Source organism: Setaria viridis, chromosome 2 (genome assembly GCF_005286985.2).
Source record: "Setaria viridis chromosome 2, Setaria_viridis_v4.0, whole genome shotgun sequence".
In the NCBI taxonomy this organism is placed as follows: Eukaryota; Viridiplantae; Streptophyta; class Magnoliopsida; order Poales; family Poaceae; genus Setaria; species Setaria viridis.
The window spans coordinates 42,679,204-42,700,484 of NC_048264.2; the positions used below are offsets into that span (position 1 = coordinate 42,679,204).

General features: G+C 46.7%; 2 protein-coding genes and 1 pseudogene across 5 annotated transcripts; 1 reads left to right on the plus strand and 2 right to left on the minus strand.

Annotated features, from left to right (window-relative positions):
- Positions 1 to 4,760: 4,760 nt before the first annotated feature.
- LOC117843211 (L-type lectin-domain containing receptor kinase SIT2-like) lies at positions 4,761 to 10,203 on the minus strand (annotated as a pseudogene).
- Positions 10,204 to 11,048: 845 nt separating this feature from the next.
- Positions 11,049 to 13,615, minus strand: LOC117842988 (hypothetical protein At1g04090). 2 transcript variants are annotated; one of them, XM_034723527.2, is made up of 2 exons: positions 13,196 to 13,615; positions 11,049 to 12,857 (listed from the first exon to the last, which is right to left on the minus strand). In XM_034723527.2, the coding sequence occupies exons 1-2, from the start codon at positions 13,302 to 13,304 to the stop codon at positions 11,311 to 11,313; spliced, it is 1,656 nt and encodes a 551-aa protein (XP_034579418.1). In that variant the 5' UTR covers positions 13,305 to 13,615; the 3' UTR covers positions 11,049 to 11,310. The 2 variants fall into 2 exon arrangements, with proteins under 2 accessions (XP_034579418.1, XP_034579417.1); XM_034723526.2 differs by having other exon boundaries at positions 11,049 to 12,863; positions 13,196 to 13,600.
- A 2,856-nt stretch (positions 13,616 to 16,471) lies between these two features.
- On the plus strand, positions 16,472 to 20,795 carry LOC117844668 (uncharacterized). 3 transcript variants are annotated; one of them, XM_034725420.2, is made up of 9 exons: positions 16,472 to 16,910; positions 17,029 to 17,121; positions 17,501 to 17,709; positions 18,254 to 18,398; positions 18,485 to 18,557; positions 19,726 to 19,872; positions 19,953 to 20,078; positions 20,184 to 20,362; positions 20,478 to 20,795. In XM_034725420.2, the coding sequence occupies exons 1-8, from the start codon at positions 16,615 to 16,617 to the stop codon at positions 20,241 to 20,243; spliced, it is 1,149 nt and encodes a 382-aa protein (XP_034581311.1). In that variant the 5' UTR covers positions 16,472 to 16,614; the 3' UTR covers positions 20,244 to 20,362; positions 20,478 to 20,795. The 3 variants fall into 3 exon arrangements, with proteins under 3 accessions (XP_034581311.1, XP_034581310.1, XP_034581309.1); XM_034725419.2 differs by having other exon boundaries at positions 20,492 to 20,795; XM_034725418.2 differs by having other exon boundaries at positions 16,473 to 16,910; positions 20,497 to 20,795.
- The last annotated feature ends 486 nt before the right edge of the window (positions 20,796 to 21,281 follow it).

The window sequence follows — 21,281 nt, forward strand, 5'->3', positions numbered from 1 at the left end:
TCCCAGCAGTAGTTACCAAAATACTAGCATATACAGGGGTGGATCTAGGGCCTGGGCTGGCGGGCTGGAGGTATTGCAGTACGGGTCCAGCTCATGTATTCGCCTACTATATGTATGCTGCTATGCGGCTTGTTCAGTTGGTTCTTAACTCTCTCTTGCATATAGAGGAACAGACTGTGGGTTAGCCCGGGGTCTATCCCATTTCTGGGTCCGCCCTTAGGCATATATGCTATCACAAAGACTTCTAAGATGCCCGTAATCTCGTTTTAGGACTAGCAATTATGCAATGCTTCTTATCCTGGAAATAAACACCAAATATGTGTAAAATGCATGATGCTAACCGACAGAATCCTAAAGTTTCATGCCAGCATATTGTTAGATGCAGATGAATGATTCAGAGTTTTTGCCTTCTCGATATAAATAATGCAAATACATCATTCTTTTTATTTTATTTTTTCAATTGTTGTTTCCCGGAAAGGAAAGTTACTTTTTGTTAACTACACATATATCTGTTCCAGGCTTATAGGTTGCCGTTTATCATTGGTTAAAGAACTGTTTGGTGAACTTTTAACCCTACAAAGCCTTGTACTTTGAGATGATGTTTGCAGAATAAGTAGCCCAGAGGAACAAAAAAACAAGAAAATATAATACTTGTAAATGTTGTGATTGTAAATCTAAATGTTTGCTTTATCAACAAAGAAAGCAGAGGCGGCTCTAGAGGGGGGCTGCTAGTTTGTGGATTAGTGATAAGAATATTCTGCTAGTACTTGTGGTTTTCATTTTTATTTAATCACAAAATAAAAATAAAGTTTGTTTTTATTTGTTTGCAGACTTGTCAAACACATAAACCATTTTGGAAGGCTTTCAAGAAGGATATCCCTGAAGAAATTACATCAAGGAGCATACCATTCACAAGAGACGTAGAGGTAAATACGGCAGTTTGTATATTTCAGTTGATGGGAAGGCGTGTCTAACTTTATTGATTATGTTTGCAATATAATATACTTAAAATTCAAATTTTTTGGTTTACTACTATAAAATTTTGGAATTGGCCAAATAAATTATGCAAAAGGAACATGGATCATAGATCTACCTCCTGTAATTCTTTATAATACCTTTTAGTTTTCGTGACACACAGGGTGGAAGAAAAGTCTGATCTTTCATCGGCCAAAAAACTGGATGCGATAATTTGTATATAGGCTACTTCTTCCTTTCCCAGCATTTGCTCCCTGGCTTAAGACATGGATAGTCGTTACAATACTGGTGTATAGGGTGTTTGTACTTCTTGCACCAATGCATTTCGGGTAACCGAGTTACAGGCTGTTAGGATCATTCCTACACATGTGGTCATGTGGAGTATGTAGGCTCAAGAAACAGAAAGTGGATTGGCCCTTGTTCCCGAAAACCTGGATACTGTAAAGCATCCAAGAAGATTGTAAGGTTTTTTGTTGGGGTAATAATTGCTACCTGAGTTGATTGCGGGGGTAAACCTGTTGACTTGTCCCGTGTTTGTTTCAACTCTTCCGTACCGAGTAGGCGAATATCGTGTTTGGTCTACCCACTGTCACCGCCTGTTTGCCCATTTCACACCCGTCCCCAACTGTGACAGTGAGTAGGAACAGCTCACCCCCTCAGGCCTCCATCTCCTGCAGTCCTGCCTATGCCTAGGAAACAGTACCGAGACTAAGGGGGGTGTTTGGATACCCTTGGGCTAATCCGTCACATCGGACGTTTGGATGCTAAATAGGAGTATCAAATATAAGCTAATGATAAAGTAATTGCATAAATGAGGGTTAATTCACGAGATGAATCCATTAAACCTAATTAGCCCATGATTAGCACATGTGATGCTACAGTAAACGTGTGCAGTAAACGTGTGCTAATCATGGATTAATTAGGTTTGGTAGATTCGTCTCCTGAATTAGCCATGACTTATGCAATTAGTTTTATAATTAGTTTATATTTAGTCCTCCTAATTGGCATCTAAACATCCAATGTGACCCGGACTAAACTTTAGCCAAGGATCCAAATACCCCCTTAGTATCAAGTATCATGTGCTGGGAGGATGGCGAACAAATAATTGAAGGTGTGTGGGTGTTCACATATGCATCACCATCCATGTGGCTGCCATCCATGAATGGTCCCAGCAATGCTGCATCCAAACTCGGGAATGCTTCTGCATTGTGGGGTGTATTTGGTGAATACAGATACTACCTCTATCTCTTTTTATCTGACGTCTGGGATTCCCAAGCGATAGATAAAAAGGGATGGGAGGAGTAGAATATAATCGTTGGTGAAGCCTGAAGATGGGTCAGATTTCAGATCTATCTTACATCTGCTTCGCTAATGTTATGTCGTGCCTTTTTTTTCTTTCTTCTCGTAGCTTCGTTCGCCTTGAGGCGGCCATTCTTCATGGCCCACGTAACATGAAACTCCAAAACCTTGAGGTGTTGATTGTGCTCAGGTTTGCGACTTCTCCAAGAGGCCAAGACCCAGTATAATTGTAGGGCAAATACGGTCGGTTTTTTTGTAGGAGCCAAAACCTGAGATAGTGGATAAACTGGGCCAAGTCGAAGCTGCATGTCGCACGATCAAGGACACAAAACCAAAAATTTCAAGTGATGCATCATTCCTCTCGAACCGGCATTCCTCCTGACAGACAAAACAGGGTTCAGAAAAAAGGGCCATCAAATGATCAAAGCCCAAAGCAGCTACACTACATTCTCTGCACACCCTTGTGCCAGTGGCCAGTGCCACTAGCCCGAAGAGCTCCTTCGTTCCGTCGAGGCAAGCAAGATCGCAGCAGGGAGGGAGGGCAGGACCTAGCATCATCATCCGTGGACGGGCCCAGCAAAGCTGCATCCTCTGCCGTAGGCTGTAGCCTTTGTCTGCGAGAATTATACACCGATACACACATGCGTACGCGCGCGCCACAGCGCCCACACGTTATCCTGGCCGGGGAACGCCCGCGTCTACTCTACACGCCGCCATGCCGGGGAGCGGTCACGGCATGTTGCTGGAATGATTGGTCGCCCTGGGGCCTGGAAAGCAGCGTCCATCGCGCCTGCCTCGTGTACGCCGCGGGCACAAGCGCCACCATTCTGCTCCTGAAAGCGTCTCGATCATGGAGCATGCGGCATGCCTGCGGAAACCAAGCACGGAGTAGCAGTCCGTGCAGGTACCATACCATACCGGGAGAGAAGCACACAGGCTCGACTCGACAGCGAATGACAAGTGCATTCCCATTGCTAAAGAAAGCCTAGGCGCGATGCAGAAACCGGAGCAAGCTCTAGCTCGCTCTAGAGGCGGCGTGCACCGACGTGATCCGATGAGTGCGTGCAAGCTGCTGCGTGCGGCGGCTGCCGGCCGGCCGGGCGCCTGGGCGGGCTGATCCGGCATGGCAGCGGCGTCAGCCTGACGGATGTCCATGTCGCGGAAGCAGAGGTGCTTGAGTTTCTGCAGCTGGGATGGATTGGGTGAGTTTCATCGCTCAACCGTTTTACTGGACATGGGTCCTCCCTAACTATGATACCAATCATTTTACCTCCCCAACTAAAATACCGACAAGTTTTGTGTGCATAAAACATACACGTCAGCCTAGCATGTTAGGGAAAATAATAGTTTGTTTATCGTAGGTTATAAGTCAAAATATTCTTATTTTGTTTTTCTACAAAACAATTTTTAATGGCTTCTGGTATAAAAAATTCTACTACATTCATGAAATAAATTTTCTTGGTTCAAAATGCTTTTTATTCAACCAGAACATTATTTTATCTAAAAATATTTTTTCCAATGGCTTGGATAATTTTGCTATATTCGTAGAACATTTTTCTTGGTTCAGAACAATATTTTATTTGTCATCACATCTTGATTTCTACCTAGGAATTTTTTTTGTTATTGGTTTGTCGTGGGGTTGTTCCCGATGGATAAAACACACAAGCCCACCCCTAGGAGGTGACAAAAAACAATCTAAATTTGTGAAGGATTGTGTGGGGTTTAAATGGACAACACTTAAATATGAACTAAAAGAGTCATGGTCTTTTGGAGGAAAAAGCCTATTCCAGTAGTACAGTTCACTTCCACCACATTGTACTATTGAAATGCTTAGGTCTTGAATATTGAATCTTTCAAGCGACATATAGGGTGTTTTTTCTCAATTATCTCAAATTAGAAAGACAGCCCCATGGGCACTATGACAATTAAAATGTCATAATACTTTTTATGCTGCAGAGAAAACACATAAAGCCATAAAAGAATACCAGCAAAAAAAGCCATAATAGAAAGGTGGAAAGTTTTTCTTTTTACAAACAAGCATAAGCAGTACCTATCTCACTCAACAAAGTAGAAATTTACAAGCAGCCAGCCAAAATGTAAAACACAGGAGCATCAACAAAATTGTCAAAAGGTCCTACGCCCCTGCAAGGAATATCGTTAAACGCCTTGCTCCTATTAACACCAAGGTCTTGCTTCCTCCTGAATCTTTTGCGTAGGGGAGGTACCCGTGCTTTCCTTCCGTTGAAAATTGAAGCCCTAATTGCATTCTTTCACATTGTTGACTTACTGGATCACCTTCCCTCAAGAAGAATAGTCACAGAGGATGAGCCAATGCTCGCTATTGATCGATCATCCAAGCTGACGTACGGATCAAATCCTTCATTCCGCATCAGTGACAGATCAGGAGGAATCGACTGACTAGATTCCATGTATTGCATGACCCTTCGCATGCTAGGCCTTATATTGGGCAACGGGTGTGCGCATATCAAACCCAGTTTCAGCACTAGGATTACCTCTTCCCTTTCATACTTCCCCACGAGCCGTGGATCCACGACGTCGAGGATTGAGCCATTGTCATGATGCTCGATCACCCAATCTACCAGCACGATCCGACTGTTGCGGTCATCGTGATCGATCGGCCTCCGTCCACAAGCGACCTCCAAGAGGAACACACCAAATGCAAACACATCGGTTAAGGGTGTTGCCTTCCCCGTGCGTATGAGCTCTGGCGCAAGGTACCCTATGGTCCCGGCAACGTGTGTGCTCTGAGGATCGGTGCCATGGTCATACAGTTTGGCCAAGCCGAAGTCGCTGAGCTTACTGTCCATCTCGCCATCCAAGAGCACATTGCTCGCTTTTACATCTCGATGGATAACAACTTGCTCGCAGTACTCGTGTAGATACAGGAGGCTTGCTGCAACGCCTTTGATGATCCTGTACCTCACATTCCAAGAAAGTGCTGGCGATTGCTGATCATGTAAGTGTCTATCAAGACTGCCATTTGCCATGTAGTCGTACACCAAGAGAAGTTCACCTTCACGCCTGCAGTAGCCCAGTAACTGCACGAGGTTCCGGTGCCGGATGCGGCCAATGCTCACCACCTCAGCGACAAACTCTCTGATTCCTTGTCTCGAATCATGTGACACCTTCTTCACCGCGATCTCCAAATTGGATGGCGCAAGTATCCCTTTGTATACTCTCCCGAACCCTCCGACGCCAAGTAAGTTGCTATCCTTGAAGCCATCGGTGGCATGGAACAAATCTTTGTATGAGAACCGGTGCGGGCCGAACTCATCCTCCCAATCTTCCCGCACCTCGGCATACCGGCGCCTTCTCCGTAGGATCAGGAAGACGGCTGCTACCACTGCAATCACTAGCAAGGCGATGGCGAGTGGCAGCGCGACAACGAACACCTTGGACCGAGGCTTCGGACCCACGGGCGGCAGGAACGGAAGCTTGGAGAAGTCCAGAGGAGAAGCTGGCCCGTCCAAGCAGAAGCTCCATCCGAGCACGTAGTGGCTCGTCAACATGATATTGGACGTCGACGAGAAGCCAATGTACGCCGGATCGGCGACGACCGTCGAAAGATCAATGTTCATGGAGAGAAGAGGTCTCTTGGGCTTTGGCACTCGCCCCGGACCTAGGGTCACATTGAGCTGCCTGGCCTGGCCGTCGTAGTCCACCCACACTTGCATCGGCTCACGGCTGTTTAGCCTCAGTTCTTGAAAGGCGCCGCCGGCGCGGTCGTTGTAGTAGCCGGCTGAGCTGGCTTGCCGAGACACGAGGCTGTTGACGTCGACGCCGACGTGGTTGCTGTCGATGTCGCCTAACTCGGGGTTCATGATGGTGTCGAGCTCGACGGCCAGGAAGTGGTCGCTCGCCGAGCCGTCGTTGATCACGTTGAGGCCCAGGTACTGCGCGCCGCCGTTCGCCGCGGAGAGGGCGGTGGTCGGGGCGACCACGAAGGCGAGGCCTTGGTCGCTGATCAGCCCGTCGTGGACCGGGGACACGATGGCGAAGACGAAGCACGTCGAGAAGGACCGCGGCGCGGCGGTGCCGTTCGCCGCCGTGGCGGGCTTGCTGATGAGCAGGTGCAGAGGCTCCGGGTGGAAGGCGTGCCCTTTCGCCTGGCGCGTGGCGTTGGTGAGCTCGAGGAGACCCCCGGGCGTCACGGCGGCGTGGCCGGCCAGAGTTAGGTTCGCCGCCGCGAAGCCGTGGTAAACAAACCGGCCGCCGTCGGCGGCGGCTGACGCGGCCACGTGAAGCAGGAGGAGCACAACGACGAAGGATACGAGCTTGGAAAGCATAGTTAGCTTTTGCGGGAAACTTGGCATTGCAGCCGCAGAATACAAACCCTTAGGATGCGTCCGTCGGCTAAATGATTGCTTGGTCTGTGACTATGCTGTGGAGCTTCTCGACGGTAGGCTGGGTGTTGAATGTTTCGGCCGCGTGCATTGACTTGTCGATGTCCTGTAAACTTTTGTCCCGTGCGTTTAGCACCCTGATTGACAGGGAAGGGTGCTCATGCAGACCCGGCGTTTTGTAAGCCAGTAATCTGGCAGATGCAGGATGGCTACTTCTCTGCTGTTCGCTCTGTCGCCGTGCCCTGCAGGGTACAAAAAAGGACGGGTGACTGACATCATTCACCTTTATTTTGATCGATTGGTCATTGAGCTTAGTCCAAATTTGACAAAGTATGCTTTACCTGTGCTTGTTTATTTGTTGCTCGTTCGAGCCTGATTGGAATATGGCAAATTAGTCTCCTACTAGTATATATCAGATAATGTGCATGTCTCAAATCGATCTAGTCAGGTTGTGTAGTGGGTCAATCCTAGAGTTGCAATTGATCTCGTCATGAATGCATTTCTAAGCGTATTCAGGGTCTGGACTTGACTGATTCAGTGAGGCGTTTGTCAACTCATGCACAGGTTACTTGTAAAAAAAAAGGGAAAAAAAAAACTAATGCGCAGCTTACTCTTGACTTTGATTCAAACATTTTGTATCTGTTCGTTTTGTTATTGTTGCTTTTTTGTAATCTAACTTATCGATATGCCATTTGGGGGTGGACAATATATGGTATATCAGAAATAGAATTCAGTATTTTCTTAGTACAACGCGAACAAGATAATTACTAATTAAACATCAAATATTCTGATCGCAAGCACCACATCACCTTCCTGGTGAGAAATCAGAAACGGCACCCGAGCTCGCTGATGACGTAGATGACATCATATTCTGGTTGAAATCCGTGCCATACATCCGCCCCAGCATGGTAAAATTTAGGGATGTTGATGACAAGTTGGGAAGGGGCATATCACCATCGAGATACTGTATGATTTGCCGCATGCTTGGCCTTGCGTTGGGGAATGGGTGCGAGCACATCAACCCTAGCTTAAGTACTAGAGCGATCTCATCAGGATCAAATCCACTCGGGATCATCGTGTCCGCCGCATCAATGATCAAACCCCTGCGCCAATGCTCAGCTACCCAATCCACAAGCACGACGCAGTTCTTGTGCTCATCTTCCCCGACCGGCCTTCGCCCGCAAGTGACTTCTAGAAGGAATGCACCGAAGGAGAACACATCAGCTGCTGGAGTTGCCTTGCCGGTGTGCCCTAATTCAGGTGCTAGGTACCCCATAGTACCAACCACATGGGTTGTTTGGGGATCGTCTCCATGTCCATACAACCTTGCGAGTCCGAAATCTCCTAGTCGTCCATTCATCCCGCTGTCGAGGAGCACATTGCTTGCCTTGACATCTCGGTGAACCACAACTTTTTCCCAATCCTCATGGAGGTATAGTAGTCCAGATGCCACTCCTCTGATGATATGAAATCTCCGAGGCCAATCCAGTGTACCCTTGCTCCGATCGTACAAGTATTTGTCTAGGCTACCATTTGGCATGTAATCGTAGACCAAGAGAAGTTCACCTTTGCGCCGGCAGTAGCCAAGTAATTGCACGAGGTTGCGGTGACGCAGTCGTCCAATACTTGAAACCTCTGTGACCAATTCCTTCATGCCATGCTTTGGCTCATGAGACACCTTCTTCACCGCGACCTCCATGCCGGACTTGTGGAGAGCGCCCTTGTACACACTTCCAAAACCTCCTTTCCCGAGCAGTCGCTTCTCGCTGAATCCCTTGGTCGCATGGAACAGTTCCTTGTAGGAGAACCGGTGCGTCCCCAACGCTGTCTCCCAGTCCTCGCGCACCTCGGTGTACTTGATCCGCCGCCGCACCAGGGTGAAAATCGAGACGCCCACGGCGAGCAACAGCGTCACCGACGCTATGGGCAGCACGATCTCCAACACCTTCGACCGTGGCTTGGACCCCGCCGGTGGCAAGCCAGGCAGCGCCGCGACGTTCAGCGGCGGGGCGGGTCCGTCCAGCGCGAAGCTCCAGCCGGCCACGAAGTGGCGTGAGAAGAGGACGCCCGTCGCCGACGTGAACCCCACGTACGCCGTGCCCCGCACCACACCGGAAAGGTCGACGGCGGTCTGCAGCAACGGCTTCTTCGGCCTGGGCACGCCCAGAGGGGCCATGGTCACGGTGACCTGCGTGGCCTCGCCGTCGTAGTCCACCCAGACCTGTATGGCCTTCCGGCTTACCAGGCTCAGGTTCCGGAACCGCCCCGTGCCATCGTCGTAGTACCCGGCGTCAGCGGCAGCGATCGACCTGAGGCTGTTAACGTCGATCCCGACATGGTTGCTGTTGATGTCGTGGAAGTCGGCGTTGAGGAGCGTGTCGAACTCCACGGCGAAGATGTGGGCGCTCCGGTTGCCGTTGTAGGTGGTGTTGAGCAGGCCCAGGAACTGGCCCGGCAACGCGGTGGATAGCAGTTCCTTGTCGGGCGAGACGAAGAACGCCAGGCCGTGGCTGCTCAGGTCGGCGTACGGGCCGTAGATGGCGAACACGAAGGTGGTCGAGAAGGACCGCGGCTTCTGGGCGGCGCCGTCGAACGGCAGGGGGTCCGTGTGGAAGGCGTGGCCCTTCATCTGGATGGTGCCGTTGGTGAGCATGAGGAGGCCGTTCGGCGTCACCGCGGCCGAGCCATCGAGGGACATGCTCGCGCCCGCGAAGCCATTGTAGACGAACTGGTGGCCGTCGCTGCCGCCGCCGGTGGCCGCGGCCCCGCGGTGAGCGGGCACGAGGAGAAGGACCAGAGCGGCGCAGAGCTGAAGGAGCATGGCTTTTGCGTCACGGGTGGCGCAGGCGCAGGCGCGCAGCCAATGATACGTCCCCTTTTTTTCCCTCCTTTGAAACTGAAAGGCAGCTTTCTTAGCCTTGAATCGCTGGTCACCTGAATTGGATTGTATAATTGCAGGCAGAAAATCCACAGTATATTTATGTGGGTCACAGATGCTTTCATCGTAAGCCTTTTTAAGTGATTTTAGGGAGGAAAAAGTTCTGGGGTACTCGTGGGCTCGTGGCACGTCGCCACCTAACAAATTATACAGTCCTTCAAGGTCAGCCTTGTAGTGCCCTTCTTCATGGAGCTCATCACCATTCTTGCTTGGAGCATGTGGATTGTTACAAATGATGCAATCTTCAACAACACAATTGCAGATCGAAATTCAAGCATGAATTCGCAATGCTTATGTATCATGCGAAAAAGAGCTACTTCATTCGCATCAGTAACTTGCTAGTCTCTCTAGATTAAACTTTAGCTCTTTTTTGTTGTTTTTCTCTTTTCTTGTTTTCTGCTCTCTTTTTGGTTTCTTTGTCCTGCATCATAAATCCAGTAGGGAGCTCCTGCTCTTGTTTTTTGAAAGAAGAAAAAAAACGTCGCCACCTACCAAGCTGCTGATCGAGCATGCTGAACTGCTGACTGGAAGCATCAATGGTTGAGTTTCTAGCTATTTTTACTCCACAGTGAGAAGGAGAAAGTCAGGTAGACCGGAAAATTAGGCGGCTCATTGCCAGAACTGCAGTCAAACTTCAAAGGAGCTTGGAATTTAATTTTTTTAATTGGCGTGCAAATATATGATTTCGATAGCTTATCTCTGCCTGTTCGAACATGCTTCCATAACTGGATGCGGTTGATTGAGCTCATGCGGCTCTGTAGCCTGTCCAGTCAAAAATTTGTTAAGAATGTCGTTTTGCACGAGGATTTAGCCAAAACTTCAAAAACTTTAGTATATCAACACATGTGAAACTATAACAAATATATGTAGAGATTTTTCTCAAAAAGCATTAATCGAATGGGTTTTAGGTATTAAATCACATACTCCCAAACATGAAAAACTTTGCAAACAGCAAGCAGAACTGCTAATGGGCCGAGGAAGTTTACCTTATGGGCCGACGTGTGGATGCTTCTCTAAAAAAATAAAGCCCAGCCCACGTGGGATGTGCAAATGGGGCTAAAAAATGGACATATTCGTTGTTAAGCACTTTCACACATGCAATGTACTTAAAGTATATTTGACACAAACATAGGGACACTTTTAGTGTTCTACTTCCTCTGTTCCGAATTGTAGATGGTTTTGACTTTTCTAGATGTATAGTTTTTCTATAGGGTATGTTTAGATGCATAATAATATCTATGAACCTAAAAAAACTACATACAATTTGGAACGGAGGGAGTAGTTTTTAAATAATTATTGGTTAAAATACAAATAGTAAATTTCAAAATTATCAAGTATTTGTGGACGGAGGTTAGTAGTTCACGAACTGGATTTTGCAGCTTGTATAATTTTTCGCACCCCTATTGCTTCACATGACAACTATAGCAAGCAAACATTGACTTATCCGCCCCGGTTAATTGATGACCGATCGATAAACTTGTCAAACTCACCTTTAAACTTTCACATTTCAATATTTATACAAGTAACAGCAGGCCAAAACAAAAATCGAATACCAAGGAACATATACGAATACCAATCTCCACACTATACACATTACATGTACGTATGAACAGCGCCTTCTCTACCCCCCCCCCCCCCCCCCCCCCCCCCCCCCGGCATGTCCTGACCGTCTGATTGACATGCAGCATACGGTGACGGTGTTTAACGATCAACGAGGCTCGTGGCATGTGCGCCTCACCGGGCCTCCCTCTCGTCGTTCCTCCAGTTGCCATGCATCTTGGGCCCCGTCGGCCCATCGCCGACGAACACCTTCTCCACCAGCTTGGCCAGCCGCTCCCTCACCGAGCGCGGCAGGATCCACGCCACGCGGTTGATCACACGCCCGATGACGTACTCCTCCTTCGGACCCCACCCGCGCTCGAACCCGAGCCACGCCGGCTCCGCGACGCCGAGGTACTCCGCCGACACCACCTCGCGCCGCCCGGCGCCGCCGGTGTCCAGCCTGCTCCCCCTGGCGGTGTCGTTCCGGATCCCGACGCCCAGCCTCGAGTCGCCCTGCAGCACCAGCCCCGCCTTGGGGTACAACGCGTGCCCGTGCCGCGACGCGTACGCCACCGGCCTGTTCCCGCCGTCCCCCGCGTCGAGGTACTCCAGCTGCGACGCCTCCACCCACGTTCCCGCGCTGTGCTGCGAGAAGTACATCCGGCGGAGCTCGCCGGAGAAGTTGCTCACGCGCAGCGTCACGTGCTCCCAGTCGCCGACGTGCTCGCCGATCTCGCCCAGCGGGATCGTGAGCAGGCCGACCTTGGCGCGCGCCGGCCCGTTGAACGGGTAGAAGATCCACACGGCGAGGTCGGTCACCGTCCCGCCCAGCATCGGCTTCGCCTGCACGTACACCTTCGCGCTGGCGAGGTCGCCCTTCTTGACCTTCTCCCTCTGCTTGTTGTCTGCCGGCAGGTCGAGCCAGTACCCGCCGTCGTTGCCGCCGCCTTGCGGGAGGTTCGACCCGTCGGCGGCCACCGGCGTCGGGGTCTGGCTTCCCTTCTGGTACAGCAGCGCGCCGTTCTTGAAGAACCATGTCGCCGACGAAGGGAAGTAGGATTCGTTCGGGTGCAGGTACACGTGCGGCGCATGGGCCGCGAGGAGGGAGTTCACCTGAGCCAGGTCAGGCATGGCGGACGTGTAACTCGCACTGTTGTTCTTCAGGCATGCCAGCGACGAGGCGTTCGCCGGTGTCGCGCTGCTCTGAGCTAGGAACGTGCCGGCGCGCACTCCTCGGGCGTCGATGCCACGGACCGCCGGCCTCAGAGTGGCCGCGCTGAAGCCGTCCTTGTCGCTGCTGCTCAGCTCCGGCTTCTCGGTCTCGCACGCGTCGGTGAAGTCGGCGCGGACGCACCGGACCTCGTCGGGCGAAGGCTTGTCAGACGTGGCCGTGACCACCGCGCCGACCGCCTTGTAACCATCAGGAGCCGTGGGGAGCCAGAAATGGCCGGCGCCGTCCGGGCTGGACCAGACGAGGTTGTAGTTCACGGGCGCGGCAAGGAGTGCTCCGGTGCCGGACGTGTCCCGAGCGACGAGCACGTGACCGAAGAGAGGCCGGCTGTTGGGCTGCGCGTAGTGGCCGAGCACGGAGAAGCCGGCAGGGACCGGCGAGGGCTTGAAGAAGGTGGCGCCGACGCCGTCCTCTCCACCTTGCGTGGTGGACCAGACCTTAGCGAACGTGGTGATTTGGCGCACTTCTAGGCCTCCAAGGTCTATGCTGCCCTTCGCAAATCCTCCATCTGAAACTGAAACAGCAGCGGTGAGCTAAAAATGTGTTCAGAGCAGACAAGATAAAGCTACCTCTACCTAAATTCGAGGTGATTTCAGGCAAGCTGCCTCTATACAAAGCTTAAAGATAACATTTGACGTGTGTGTGCTTTTGCCGTCTAAATTTCTACAGTAACCGTCCTTTAAACGAGAGGCCACAGAAACTGCCAACGTGTGGAAGCAAAAACGCCCCCAGCAGCTAGGACAAATTTTAGTTTCTACTGATGGTCTCTTTGGACAAACATGTTGGTAGTAGCAGAACTAAACTGAATTCTACCAGGAAATCAACGAGCTTATGAAGACGATGTACCTGAGGCTGGCCAAGATGATAGCGCAACCGGAGGAACGAAGTGCTTCTCAATGGGCAGCGCCGCCGTCCCCATGGGCACGCAAGGCAAGCACGACTTGCTCCTTTGCATAGCTCCGGCAAAAGGTCCGACTGAGAAGAAGGCAAGCAGCAGGCAGCTCGCCGATGGCTTGTTTGGCGACGGCTTCACTACTGCTCGTGCCTTTAATGCGTCTTCCTCCGCCTCACGGCCCGTCCATATATAATGTACTGTATGTTCCTGACGACACGGATCTAATCCACATTATCGCTTAACTTCCCACGAGATACACAAGTACCCTCTGCTCGTAGAGGCTCTACTGTTTAGAGTGTTCCGTGTCGGCTTGGACTTGTGTGGTGTCCGTGTGTTAGTTAGAGACCCAGCGGCCGGCATGAACGGACAGGGTCGTCGCTTGTGGTAGTGTTGCATGCTTCCGCGCTGTATAGTTGGAGGAAAACGTGCGACAAGGCGAGAGGACAGCGACGACGCGCTGCAGGCTGCGTCGCGTAGTGGTTAGGTCAGGGAAGGCCAGGCATATACAGCAGCCTGTTTTGGCTTCGTCTTTGTATCCTAGTTGTACTCTCGTCTTTTCTTCCTGCACTCTTTTTTCTAATATAATACAGAATCAGTAGGGATGCAAATCCCTCCTGTTTCATTAAAAAAAAGGGACCCTACCAAATTAGAGAAACGAATAGAACAGCTGAAAGATTCCGGTGACGATGCAGAGCAAGAAAGATTATTCGCAAGTGTGCCTTGCAACTTGCAGGGCTCCCTTATCCTCCCAGTGGGACTATGGAAGTCTTCAGACCCATCGAACGAGAGTATACGCAGTTGTTACTTCACGGGAAGAGGAGCAGAATTGAACTTGCAAAGAATATGCGATAATGCAAAGGAAATATCCTTTTTTCTTTAGCTGCTGGAAGTCACATCAGTTTGGAGTATTGGAGTGTTCCAGCACAAAATTTTCGTTGTTGCACTTGCACAACAGGCGACTTTCAATTTTTGTTTCTTTTCATATACCGTGGGGTAATCATTTAGACGAGCAAATATTGTTTTCCCTGTTGCATGTACAAACGGTACAGAGATGAGAGTATAGCTTATCTGTCCAATCACGTGACGTATGACCCCATGCATGGTGTAATCCTAATCCAATAGAGTATTGATACATCTTGCATTAAAGGAAAAGCGTATGATTATGGAAGTAAACATCTTGAGGACGACGTAAGTGCATAGAAAAAACTATATATATATATATTATATCTAAAAACTAAAAAATAACTAATATTTTAGAACGTAAGGAATACAATACAATTGCATATTGAACATTATCAGCAGAAGAATGCAGTAGACTGATGAGGAGCCCAAGACAAGGCCTATGCGGCCATGGGCTCTCTCGAGAAAGGAGATAGATCTAGGGCTGATGCTGCTCTCGGCCCAAGCGAGGTCCGCGAGACGTAGACAAGCACGAGCATGGGCCCGTGACCTGAGGCTCAGGCCCACGAAACGCCGACACGTCAGCTTGCCTGTGCTCTCTTGAGGACGCGGTTATACATCGCCCAGAGGCGACAAATTTGCGTGGGTGACCTTCTAACCGTCCGCGCAAAGGGATTAATGGGCCAGCACATTTTTCAATGGTTCAGATACAATAATTAGCGCGTCCGTCCGTTGACTGTGAATGAAGGGGTATTCACCTATGAGAGACAACTACACGGAAAGAAAAAAAGATTCTGGATGCATGCAAATAAAGAGAGTAACGATGACATCATCCATATACATGCAGTTTTGAAATTTAAAAAGTCATAAATTATAAACTGAGCATCCAAATTAAATTCCGATTGCACCGCTGTGTTTCTTAGATCTTTAAAACAAGATCACACTCGACTATGTTTGGATGATTTTATAACAAAAATATTTTTAAAAAATATGAAATGTTAAATTTGATTACAACGAACAAATACTTGAATAACCAGAAGAAATAATTGCCTCATACGAACAAAAAAATAACAGGGTGAACAAATGATTATAAGCAGCGAATGAAATACTAAACATCACGAAGATTGCATGATGCAAATAAAATAGACGTATAGTAAACAAAAGATTGAAAATTTGATTGTGTAAGATAAGATAGTAGAATATGAACATCAATTTAGAACATTCTTTTAAAATACGTACCACTAGAATAAATTATACGAACTCAAATGTTATACTAATCGAACACGTTATATAACTCATGGAACAAAAATAAATACACCCGGAACAAATTATATGAACTCACAGAACAAAATAGTAGTACACATCGAACATATTATATGAACTCACAGACAAAAGATCTACATACCTCGAACAAATTTTCAAAACTCATAGAACAAGTATTTATACACTTAGAACAAATTATATGAACTCATTGAATAAAAATTTATACACTTGGAACAAATACATTTGGATATATAACGGTATTTTAATCCACGAGTCTACATGGTTGACCAGTTTAATCATAAAAAGGAATAAATGAGCCAGTGTCGCGAATGAATGAGTCTATTGAATACATAATTTTACACTCCAAACTAATAAATCTATGTAGAACAACTAAATGTACTAAGTAATAATCTTGAATGTACTTTTTTTTACTGAGAAAAATATATAGTGTTATAAAAAAATACAAGAGAAGAGTAAAAAGAGAAAAGAAAAATGAATCAAATAAGGAAAAAATATAGATTACATGAAGAAATATATAGAAGAGAATCTGAATTAAAATATAAAAAGTAATTAATTAATAATAAAAAGGAAAAGAAATCAAAAGGGAAAAAAGAACGAGGAAATGAAAATAAGATCGAAGATAAAAAATAAGATAAAATAAAAGAAACGAAAATTGAAGTAAAAGAAAAAAAGAAAAAATAGTCATAATAAGATATATGAGCTTGCGAAATAAATTATAATATAAATGAGACGACTAAAAGAATAAAAAAGAGTGAAAAGGAAAAGCTTCAGTAAGAAAAAGGAAAAAAAAGAAGAAAATATGTTAACCGGAGAAGAGAAATAGATAGCGAAAGGAAAAAAAATGAATGAAAGAAAACACAGTGATGAAACAAATAACGAACAGAACAAAGGAAAAAAAACACTAAAGAAAAAGAAACCAGAAGCACCTCTCCGTCCACATGCCACTGCCAGCTCGCAGAAAAAAAAAAACAAAACAGCACGAGGGCGGAGTTAGGCTAAATCACCAGCGACATATGGCCCTGACGCTCTCTTGCCGTCCCGTTTCGCCCACGCGGCGAAACGCCCGACACCAACGGACGAGGAGCTCCCCGCACGCGCGCCGTTGCGGTTGCTTCTCCTCCCCCTCCGATTCCTCGAATCGGCTCTCCACTCTCTCCACACACCACCGTGCGCGCGGCGCGGCGGCATGGCGAGCGCGGCCGCTCGCAGCCCCCTCCCCGTGGCCTCTCTCCCCGCGCGCCGCAGCGCCACGGCGCCCCGCGCGGCCGCGGCGGCGGGCCCACACCCGCTGGGATTCTCGAGACGTTTCAAGCCCTCCACGGGAGGCGCGCCGCGCTCCAGCCTGCACATCGTGGCCTCCAGCTCCAAGGTGGACCCGGTCGAGGAGAGAACCCCCGTTGCGCCGCCTGCGGTCGCTCCAGTTCCTGCTGACGCGTCCCCGCCGGGCACGTCGCTGGAGACTCAGCCCCAAGTAAGCACCGGGTAGGCACCGCTGCGCATGACGTGACGTCTCCGGTCCGATTAAGGTTTACTGTTCCAGAAATTGCGAGTTGCGTTGCTTACAGTCGATTGCTACTTTTTTTTCCCGCTCTGCATGCAGCACATGGAAATGGAGGGGCTACAACATTCGCTACCAGCACGCCGGGACGTCGGGCCCTGCATTGGTTCTTATTCATGGGTTTGGGGCAAACAGGTGCGTGTCATGCAAACGCATTTCAGTTCCCCATTCGTAAATTGCAAGCAACTGCATTTCTTAGGCGCAGATCTTTATTAGCACTTGGCACATTTTTCAGTAGATAACTGTTAAGGTAAGCAGTCCATTATTTTGTTGGTGCTTGAGAACCTATAGTCATTTGATGGTCCGGCTTTAGGAGAAGAATTGTTAACCTATTACTTTGATTTTTTTCCTGATTAATTCGCTTGAAAGTTAGGTTTGTTCCCAATTTCCAAATGTGACTAAAATATTGCTAGGAATTTAGTAATGACATGACACAGATGCCTCTCTGGAAGTTAATTGCTAGCTTTGCTTTGCTTTGCAGTGATGTACCCATTCCTCTTCTCTTTTTTTTCAGTGACCATTGGCGGAAAAATATTCCTGTTCTTGCCATGGCAAATAGGGTATATGCGATAGATCTAATTGGTTATGGCTATTCTGATAAGCCTAATCCACGTGAGATTGGAGAGAACTTTTATACTTTTGAGACATGGGGAGAACAGCTGAATACGTTTTGTGCTGAAGTGGTCAAGAGTGAAGCTTTCTTCATATGCAATTCAATTGGAGGTATATTGGGTCCGTACATGATTTGACAACAGCTAGTCTAATAGCTGCTACTGCATAGTTGTGCTGGTACTCCTAATGCATTCCACTATGTTTTCAATGCAAGGGAATTATGTTGCATCTAATGATGGTTGGTTTGATGTATTCTGCCTTCTTATCTTTTGGATTTGAAAAGGTTACTTATAACATCCAATTGAAAGATTATAATCATAGCTTCAGATTTTTTTGTCATAATTTCTACCATGTTTCTCTTTTTATTGCATTTGTACGCTCATCATCTTTGATTATATATTAGATGGACCATTCTATAATACATTTTAGATACTGAAGTGGCAGTCTTAGCAGAACGATGCTGGTTACTTGGTAGAATCTGTTGAAAGGCACATTTCCAATGTTGAAATTCTGGATGCCCCAGCTTAGCATTCTTATTTTTAATTATTACTTAAATGAGTCAATTCATGATTCTAATTAATTAAACTGATATTGTGAGTGTTTGATATATCAGTGGAGTATATTACATCTTTGTGATGTTTTTATTATCCTTTAGGGCTTGTTGGTCTGCAGGCAGCCGTTATGGAACCTCAGAAATGTAAAGGAATTGTTTTATTGGATATTTCACTAAGAATGCTTCATATCAAGAAGCAACCATGGTTTGGAAAGCCTTTCATCAAATCCTTCCAAAGTCTCCTAAGGTAACTTGTATTTCATGCTCCATCACGGTATCTTTGGTACTCGCCAATTGCTTGTTAGTTGTTGTAACACCTTTACTGGTTTCTAGGAACACCATCGTTGGGAAGCTATTTTTTAATGCTGTCGCTACACCAGAATCTGTGAAAAATATACTTTGCCAGGTATTTCCTTTCTAGCCTCTCATCTTGTAAAAAATATATTCAAAGGATATATTTTAAATTTGGGGCACGCAATACTTAGGTGAGAAGTCCTGAAATTCCCATGTATATGACAATGTTGAGGACAAAAATACTTACATGAAGAAAACTATATGTGTTGCAGAACACTGCACTAGTACATTAGGACCAATGGATTGGGCAGTTGGGCTTGTAGAACTGAAAGCTGCCACTAGCTTAAGCCTAAACATGTACATTATTTTTTTTAGAAGGGTCCTTTGACCCAGCCTTCTTTGGAGGCCTTTTGTAGGAGCTAGGGTTCGAGCCTTGGCTGGCTGGCTCCTCCGCTGGAGCCTAGGCCAACTGCACTACGTGCAGTTCCTTAAACATGTACTTTATGAGTCAGAGTTTTTTCCATTTATAAGTTTAACCCTCAACTTAGGGGTGTATGGGTCTTATGCACAATCCCAGGCTCTCACAGACAGTAACAGTAAACGAGATGTTTCGAAGAGGCATCTTATCCTAATATCCTCTGAGGCTGTGAGAGGTTTACATGTATGTTGCAGCGGATATCTGATATATGCATCAAATTGCATGAAGCAGTTTCACTTCATCCATACTCAAGAAATCTTCTGATTTTTGTAAACCACTAAACCCACTTCAGAAATCCATAATACAATAATAATGTTGTGGAATTAGTTTATTGCCTACCTTTCGTTATTTTGCTTAGACTTTTGAGTGAAATGGTTGATGTATAGTGGATGCTACTTTAATATCTTATATGGTACAAGAGCCAAGGCTCTTGAGTTTGATCCTAGATGTCACAGTTTAATAAAAATTATAGCACACTTTTATCCGGCATCTTAAGCTTATGGAGCCTACAAGTGAGTGGAAGTGTTGAACTATAGTGCATTTTGTGCACATTTCCTCAGTACCTTAGACTTTTGGTTGAACTTTTTGTTGTATGCAACTCAGTAAGAAACAATCAGATTCAACTTAAGAACTCTGTACATTTTCTTTTTTCCTTGTTGAAGCACAGAGATCCTTTTGTTTCATCATCCGTAAAGTATTGAATGTGAACTTTTTGCCTACTTAAATGATAAGCAGGTATACCTTTAGATTGTATACATTTCAACTTATATACCTTTTCTGGTTTTGACGAAATTTTTTGCAGTGCTATCATGACACATCTGCAGTGACAGATGAGCTAGTTCAGTTTATTCTACAGCCAGGGCTTGATCCAGGCGCAGTGGATGTATTCCTTGAGTTCATCTGCTACTCTGGAGGACCTCTACCTGAAGAGTTGCTTCCATTGGTGAAGGTTAGGGTGCTCTTAGTTGTGTGATTAGTAGTTTGTTTTGATTTGAGAAATTATATATGGTTTTCTTTTGTTTGTTGCAGTGTCCAGTTTTGGTAGCATGGGGGGAGAAGGATCCATGGGAGCCTGTGGAGCTCGGAAGAGCCTATGCATCTTTTGATACAGTCGAAGATTTTGTTGTCTTGCCAGATGTTGGACACTGCCCTCAGGTCCTCTTTGTAACAGTTGACTTTAGATATCTATCGCAATCTGCCCAGCGTTTTCAACTTTGCATCCGGTGGCTCGTATTTTATTTGTTTGTATTTGTCTTGCAGGATGAAGCACCTGAGCTTGTAAATCCACTTGTCCAATCATTTGTTCAGCGTCATAGTTAGCACATGGGTGAGCCTGCTTTCTACGCTTATTGATGCCATTTTCCACTAGGGATTCCTAGTAAGGAAATGCATGATTATGTTATTGGGATAGCAACTGGGTCCTTCTGTTACAGGCCATGGTAAGCGTTCCCACTTTCCAACTATCAGCATGGTCATATGTCCTGAAACTGACGGAAAAAAAGTTTACTATTCCCAATTTTCTGGTGACTAAGTTTTTGCTCTCGTGCTCAGCAGTACTTGCATTTTAGTGCAGGTGGCAAACATCATTTGGCAAATTATAAATCAAATATAAGAAATTACGAGGGAATATCTGATTTTATTACAGCAAAAGGAAGAACCTGTCTCCTCAGACCGGATAGGTTAGTACCAGCAGCACAGCGGTTCTATGCTAGTTGATGCTATAGCGAAAGTGAACGCAAGTTCATACATGTATGTTTATCCATAAAAATGAGCCTGCACGAATTGTATAGACATAACATTTAATGTTGACACTTGACTTGTATTATCTCTTTCGGAAAATAAAGAGAGAAAGAGAAACGAAAGTTGGATAAACTCGTTCCTGTTTGGACACTACATGGTACTCCTGCATTTTCATGAATTTCCCTATATGTCTACAGCTATCGTAAAGACTTATGATACTTTTGTTGCTTGTGGAATTTTGAATTTTGCATTGTAGTGGGGTTAAGAGTACTCTGGTGTTAATGTTCCAAATGCATCGAAATGTGATGTTTAATTCCATATGTAAATGCACTTCCTTTGTCACCGATAGTCTATAATATACACGGGGCGTAGTGTATACTGTAATATATGTACAAAGTACAGACCCCCGTGAAATTCCAACATTGACATTTGAACTTATTTAAAAAATCCGTCCATCTAATAGCTACTGCTGGTCCTGGTACTCTAGATATTCCTTCGCAATAGCCTGTATCGGTTGATTGGACAGATCAGCTGTACCGCCGAATTTCTGTACGGTCTCCATGCAACCGGGCAATATTTGCTCATATGAATGATTACACCAAGAAATGGTCCGGTAGA

Bases quoted from the DNA above. Each gene is read 5' to 3' on its own strand.
- LOC117842988 (XM_034723526.2), bottom strand. From the start codon at position 13,304: ATGCAAAGGAGCAAGTCGTGCTTGCCTTGCGTGCCCATGGGGACGGCG. The intron at 12,864-13,195 runs GTACATCGTCTT...CTGCTGTTTCAG, and splicing joins ATCATCTTGGCCAGCCTCAG to TTTCAGATGGAGGATTTGCG.
- LOC117844668 (XM_034725420.2), top strand. From the start codon at position 16,615: ATGGCGAGCGCGGCCGCTCGCAGCCCCCTCCCCGTGGCCTCTCTCCCC. The intron at 16,911-17,028 runs GTAGGCACCGCT...CTCTGCATGCAG, and splicing joins CAGCCCCAAGTAAGCACCGG to CACATGGAAATGGAGGGGCT. The intron at 17,122-17,500 runs GTGCGTGTCATG...CTTTTTTTTCAG, and splicing joins CATGGGTTTGGGGCAAACAG to TGACCATTGGCGGAAAAATA.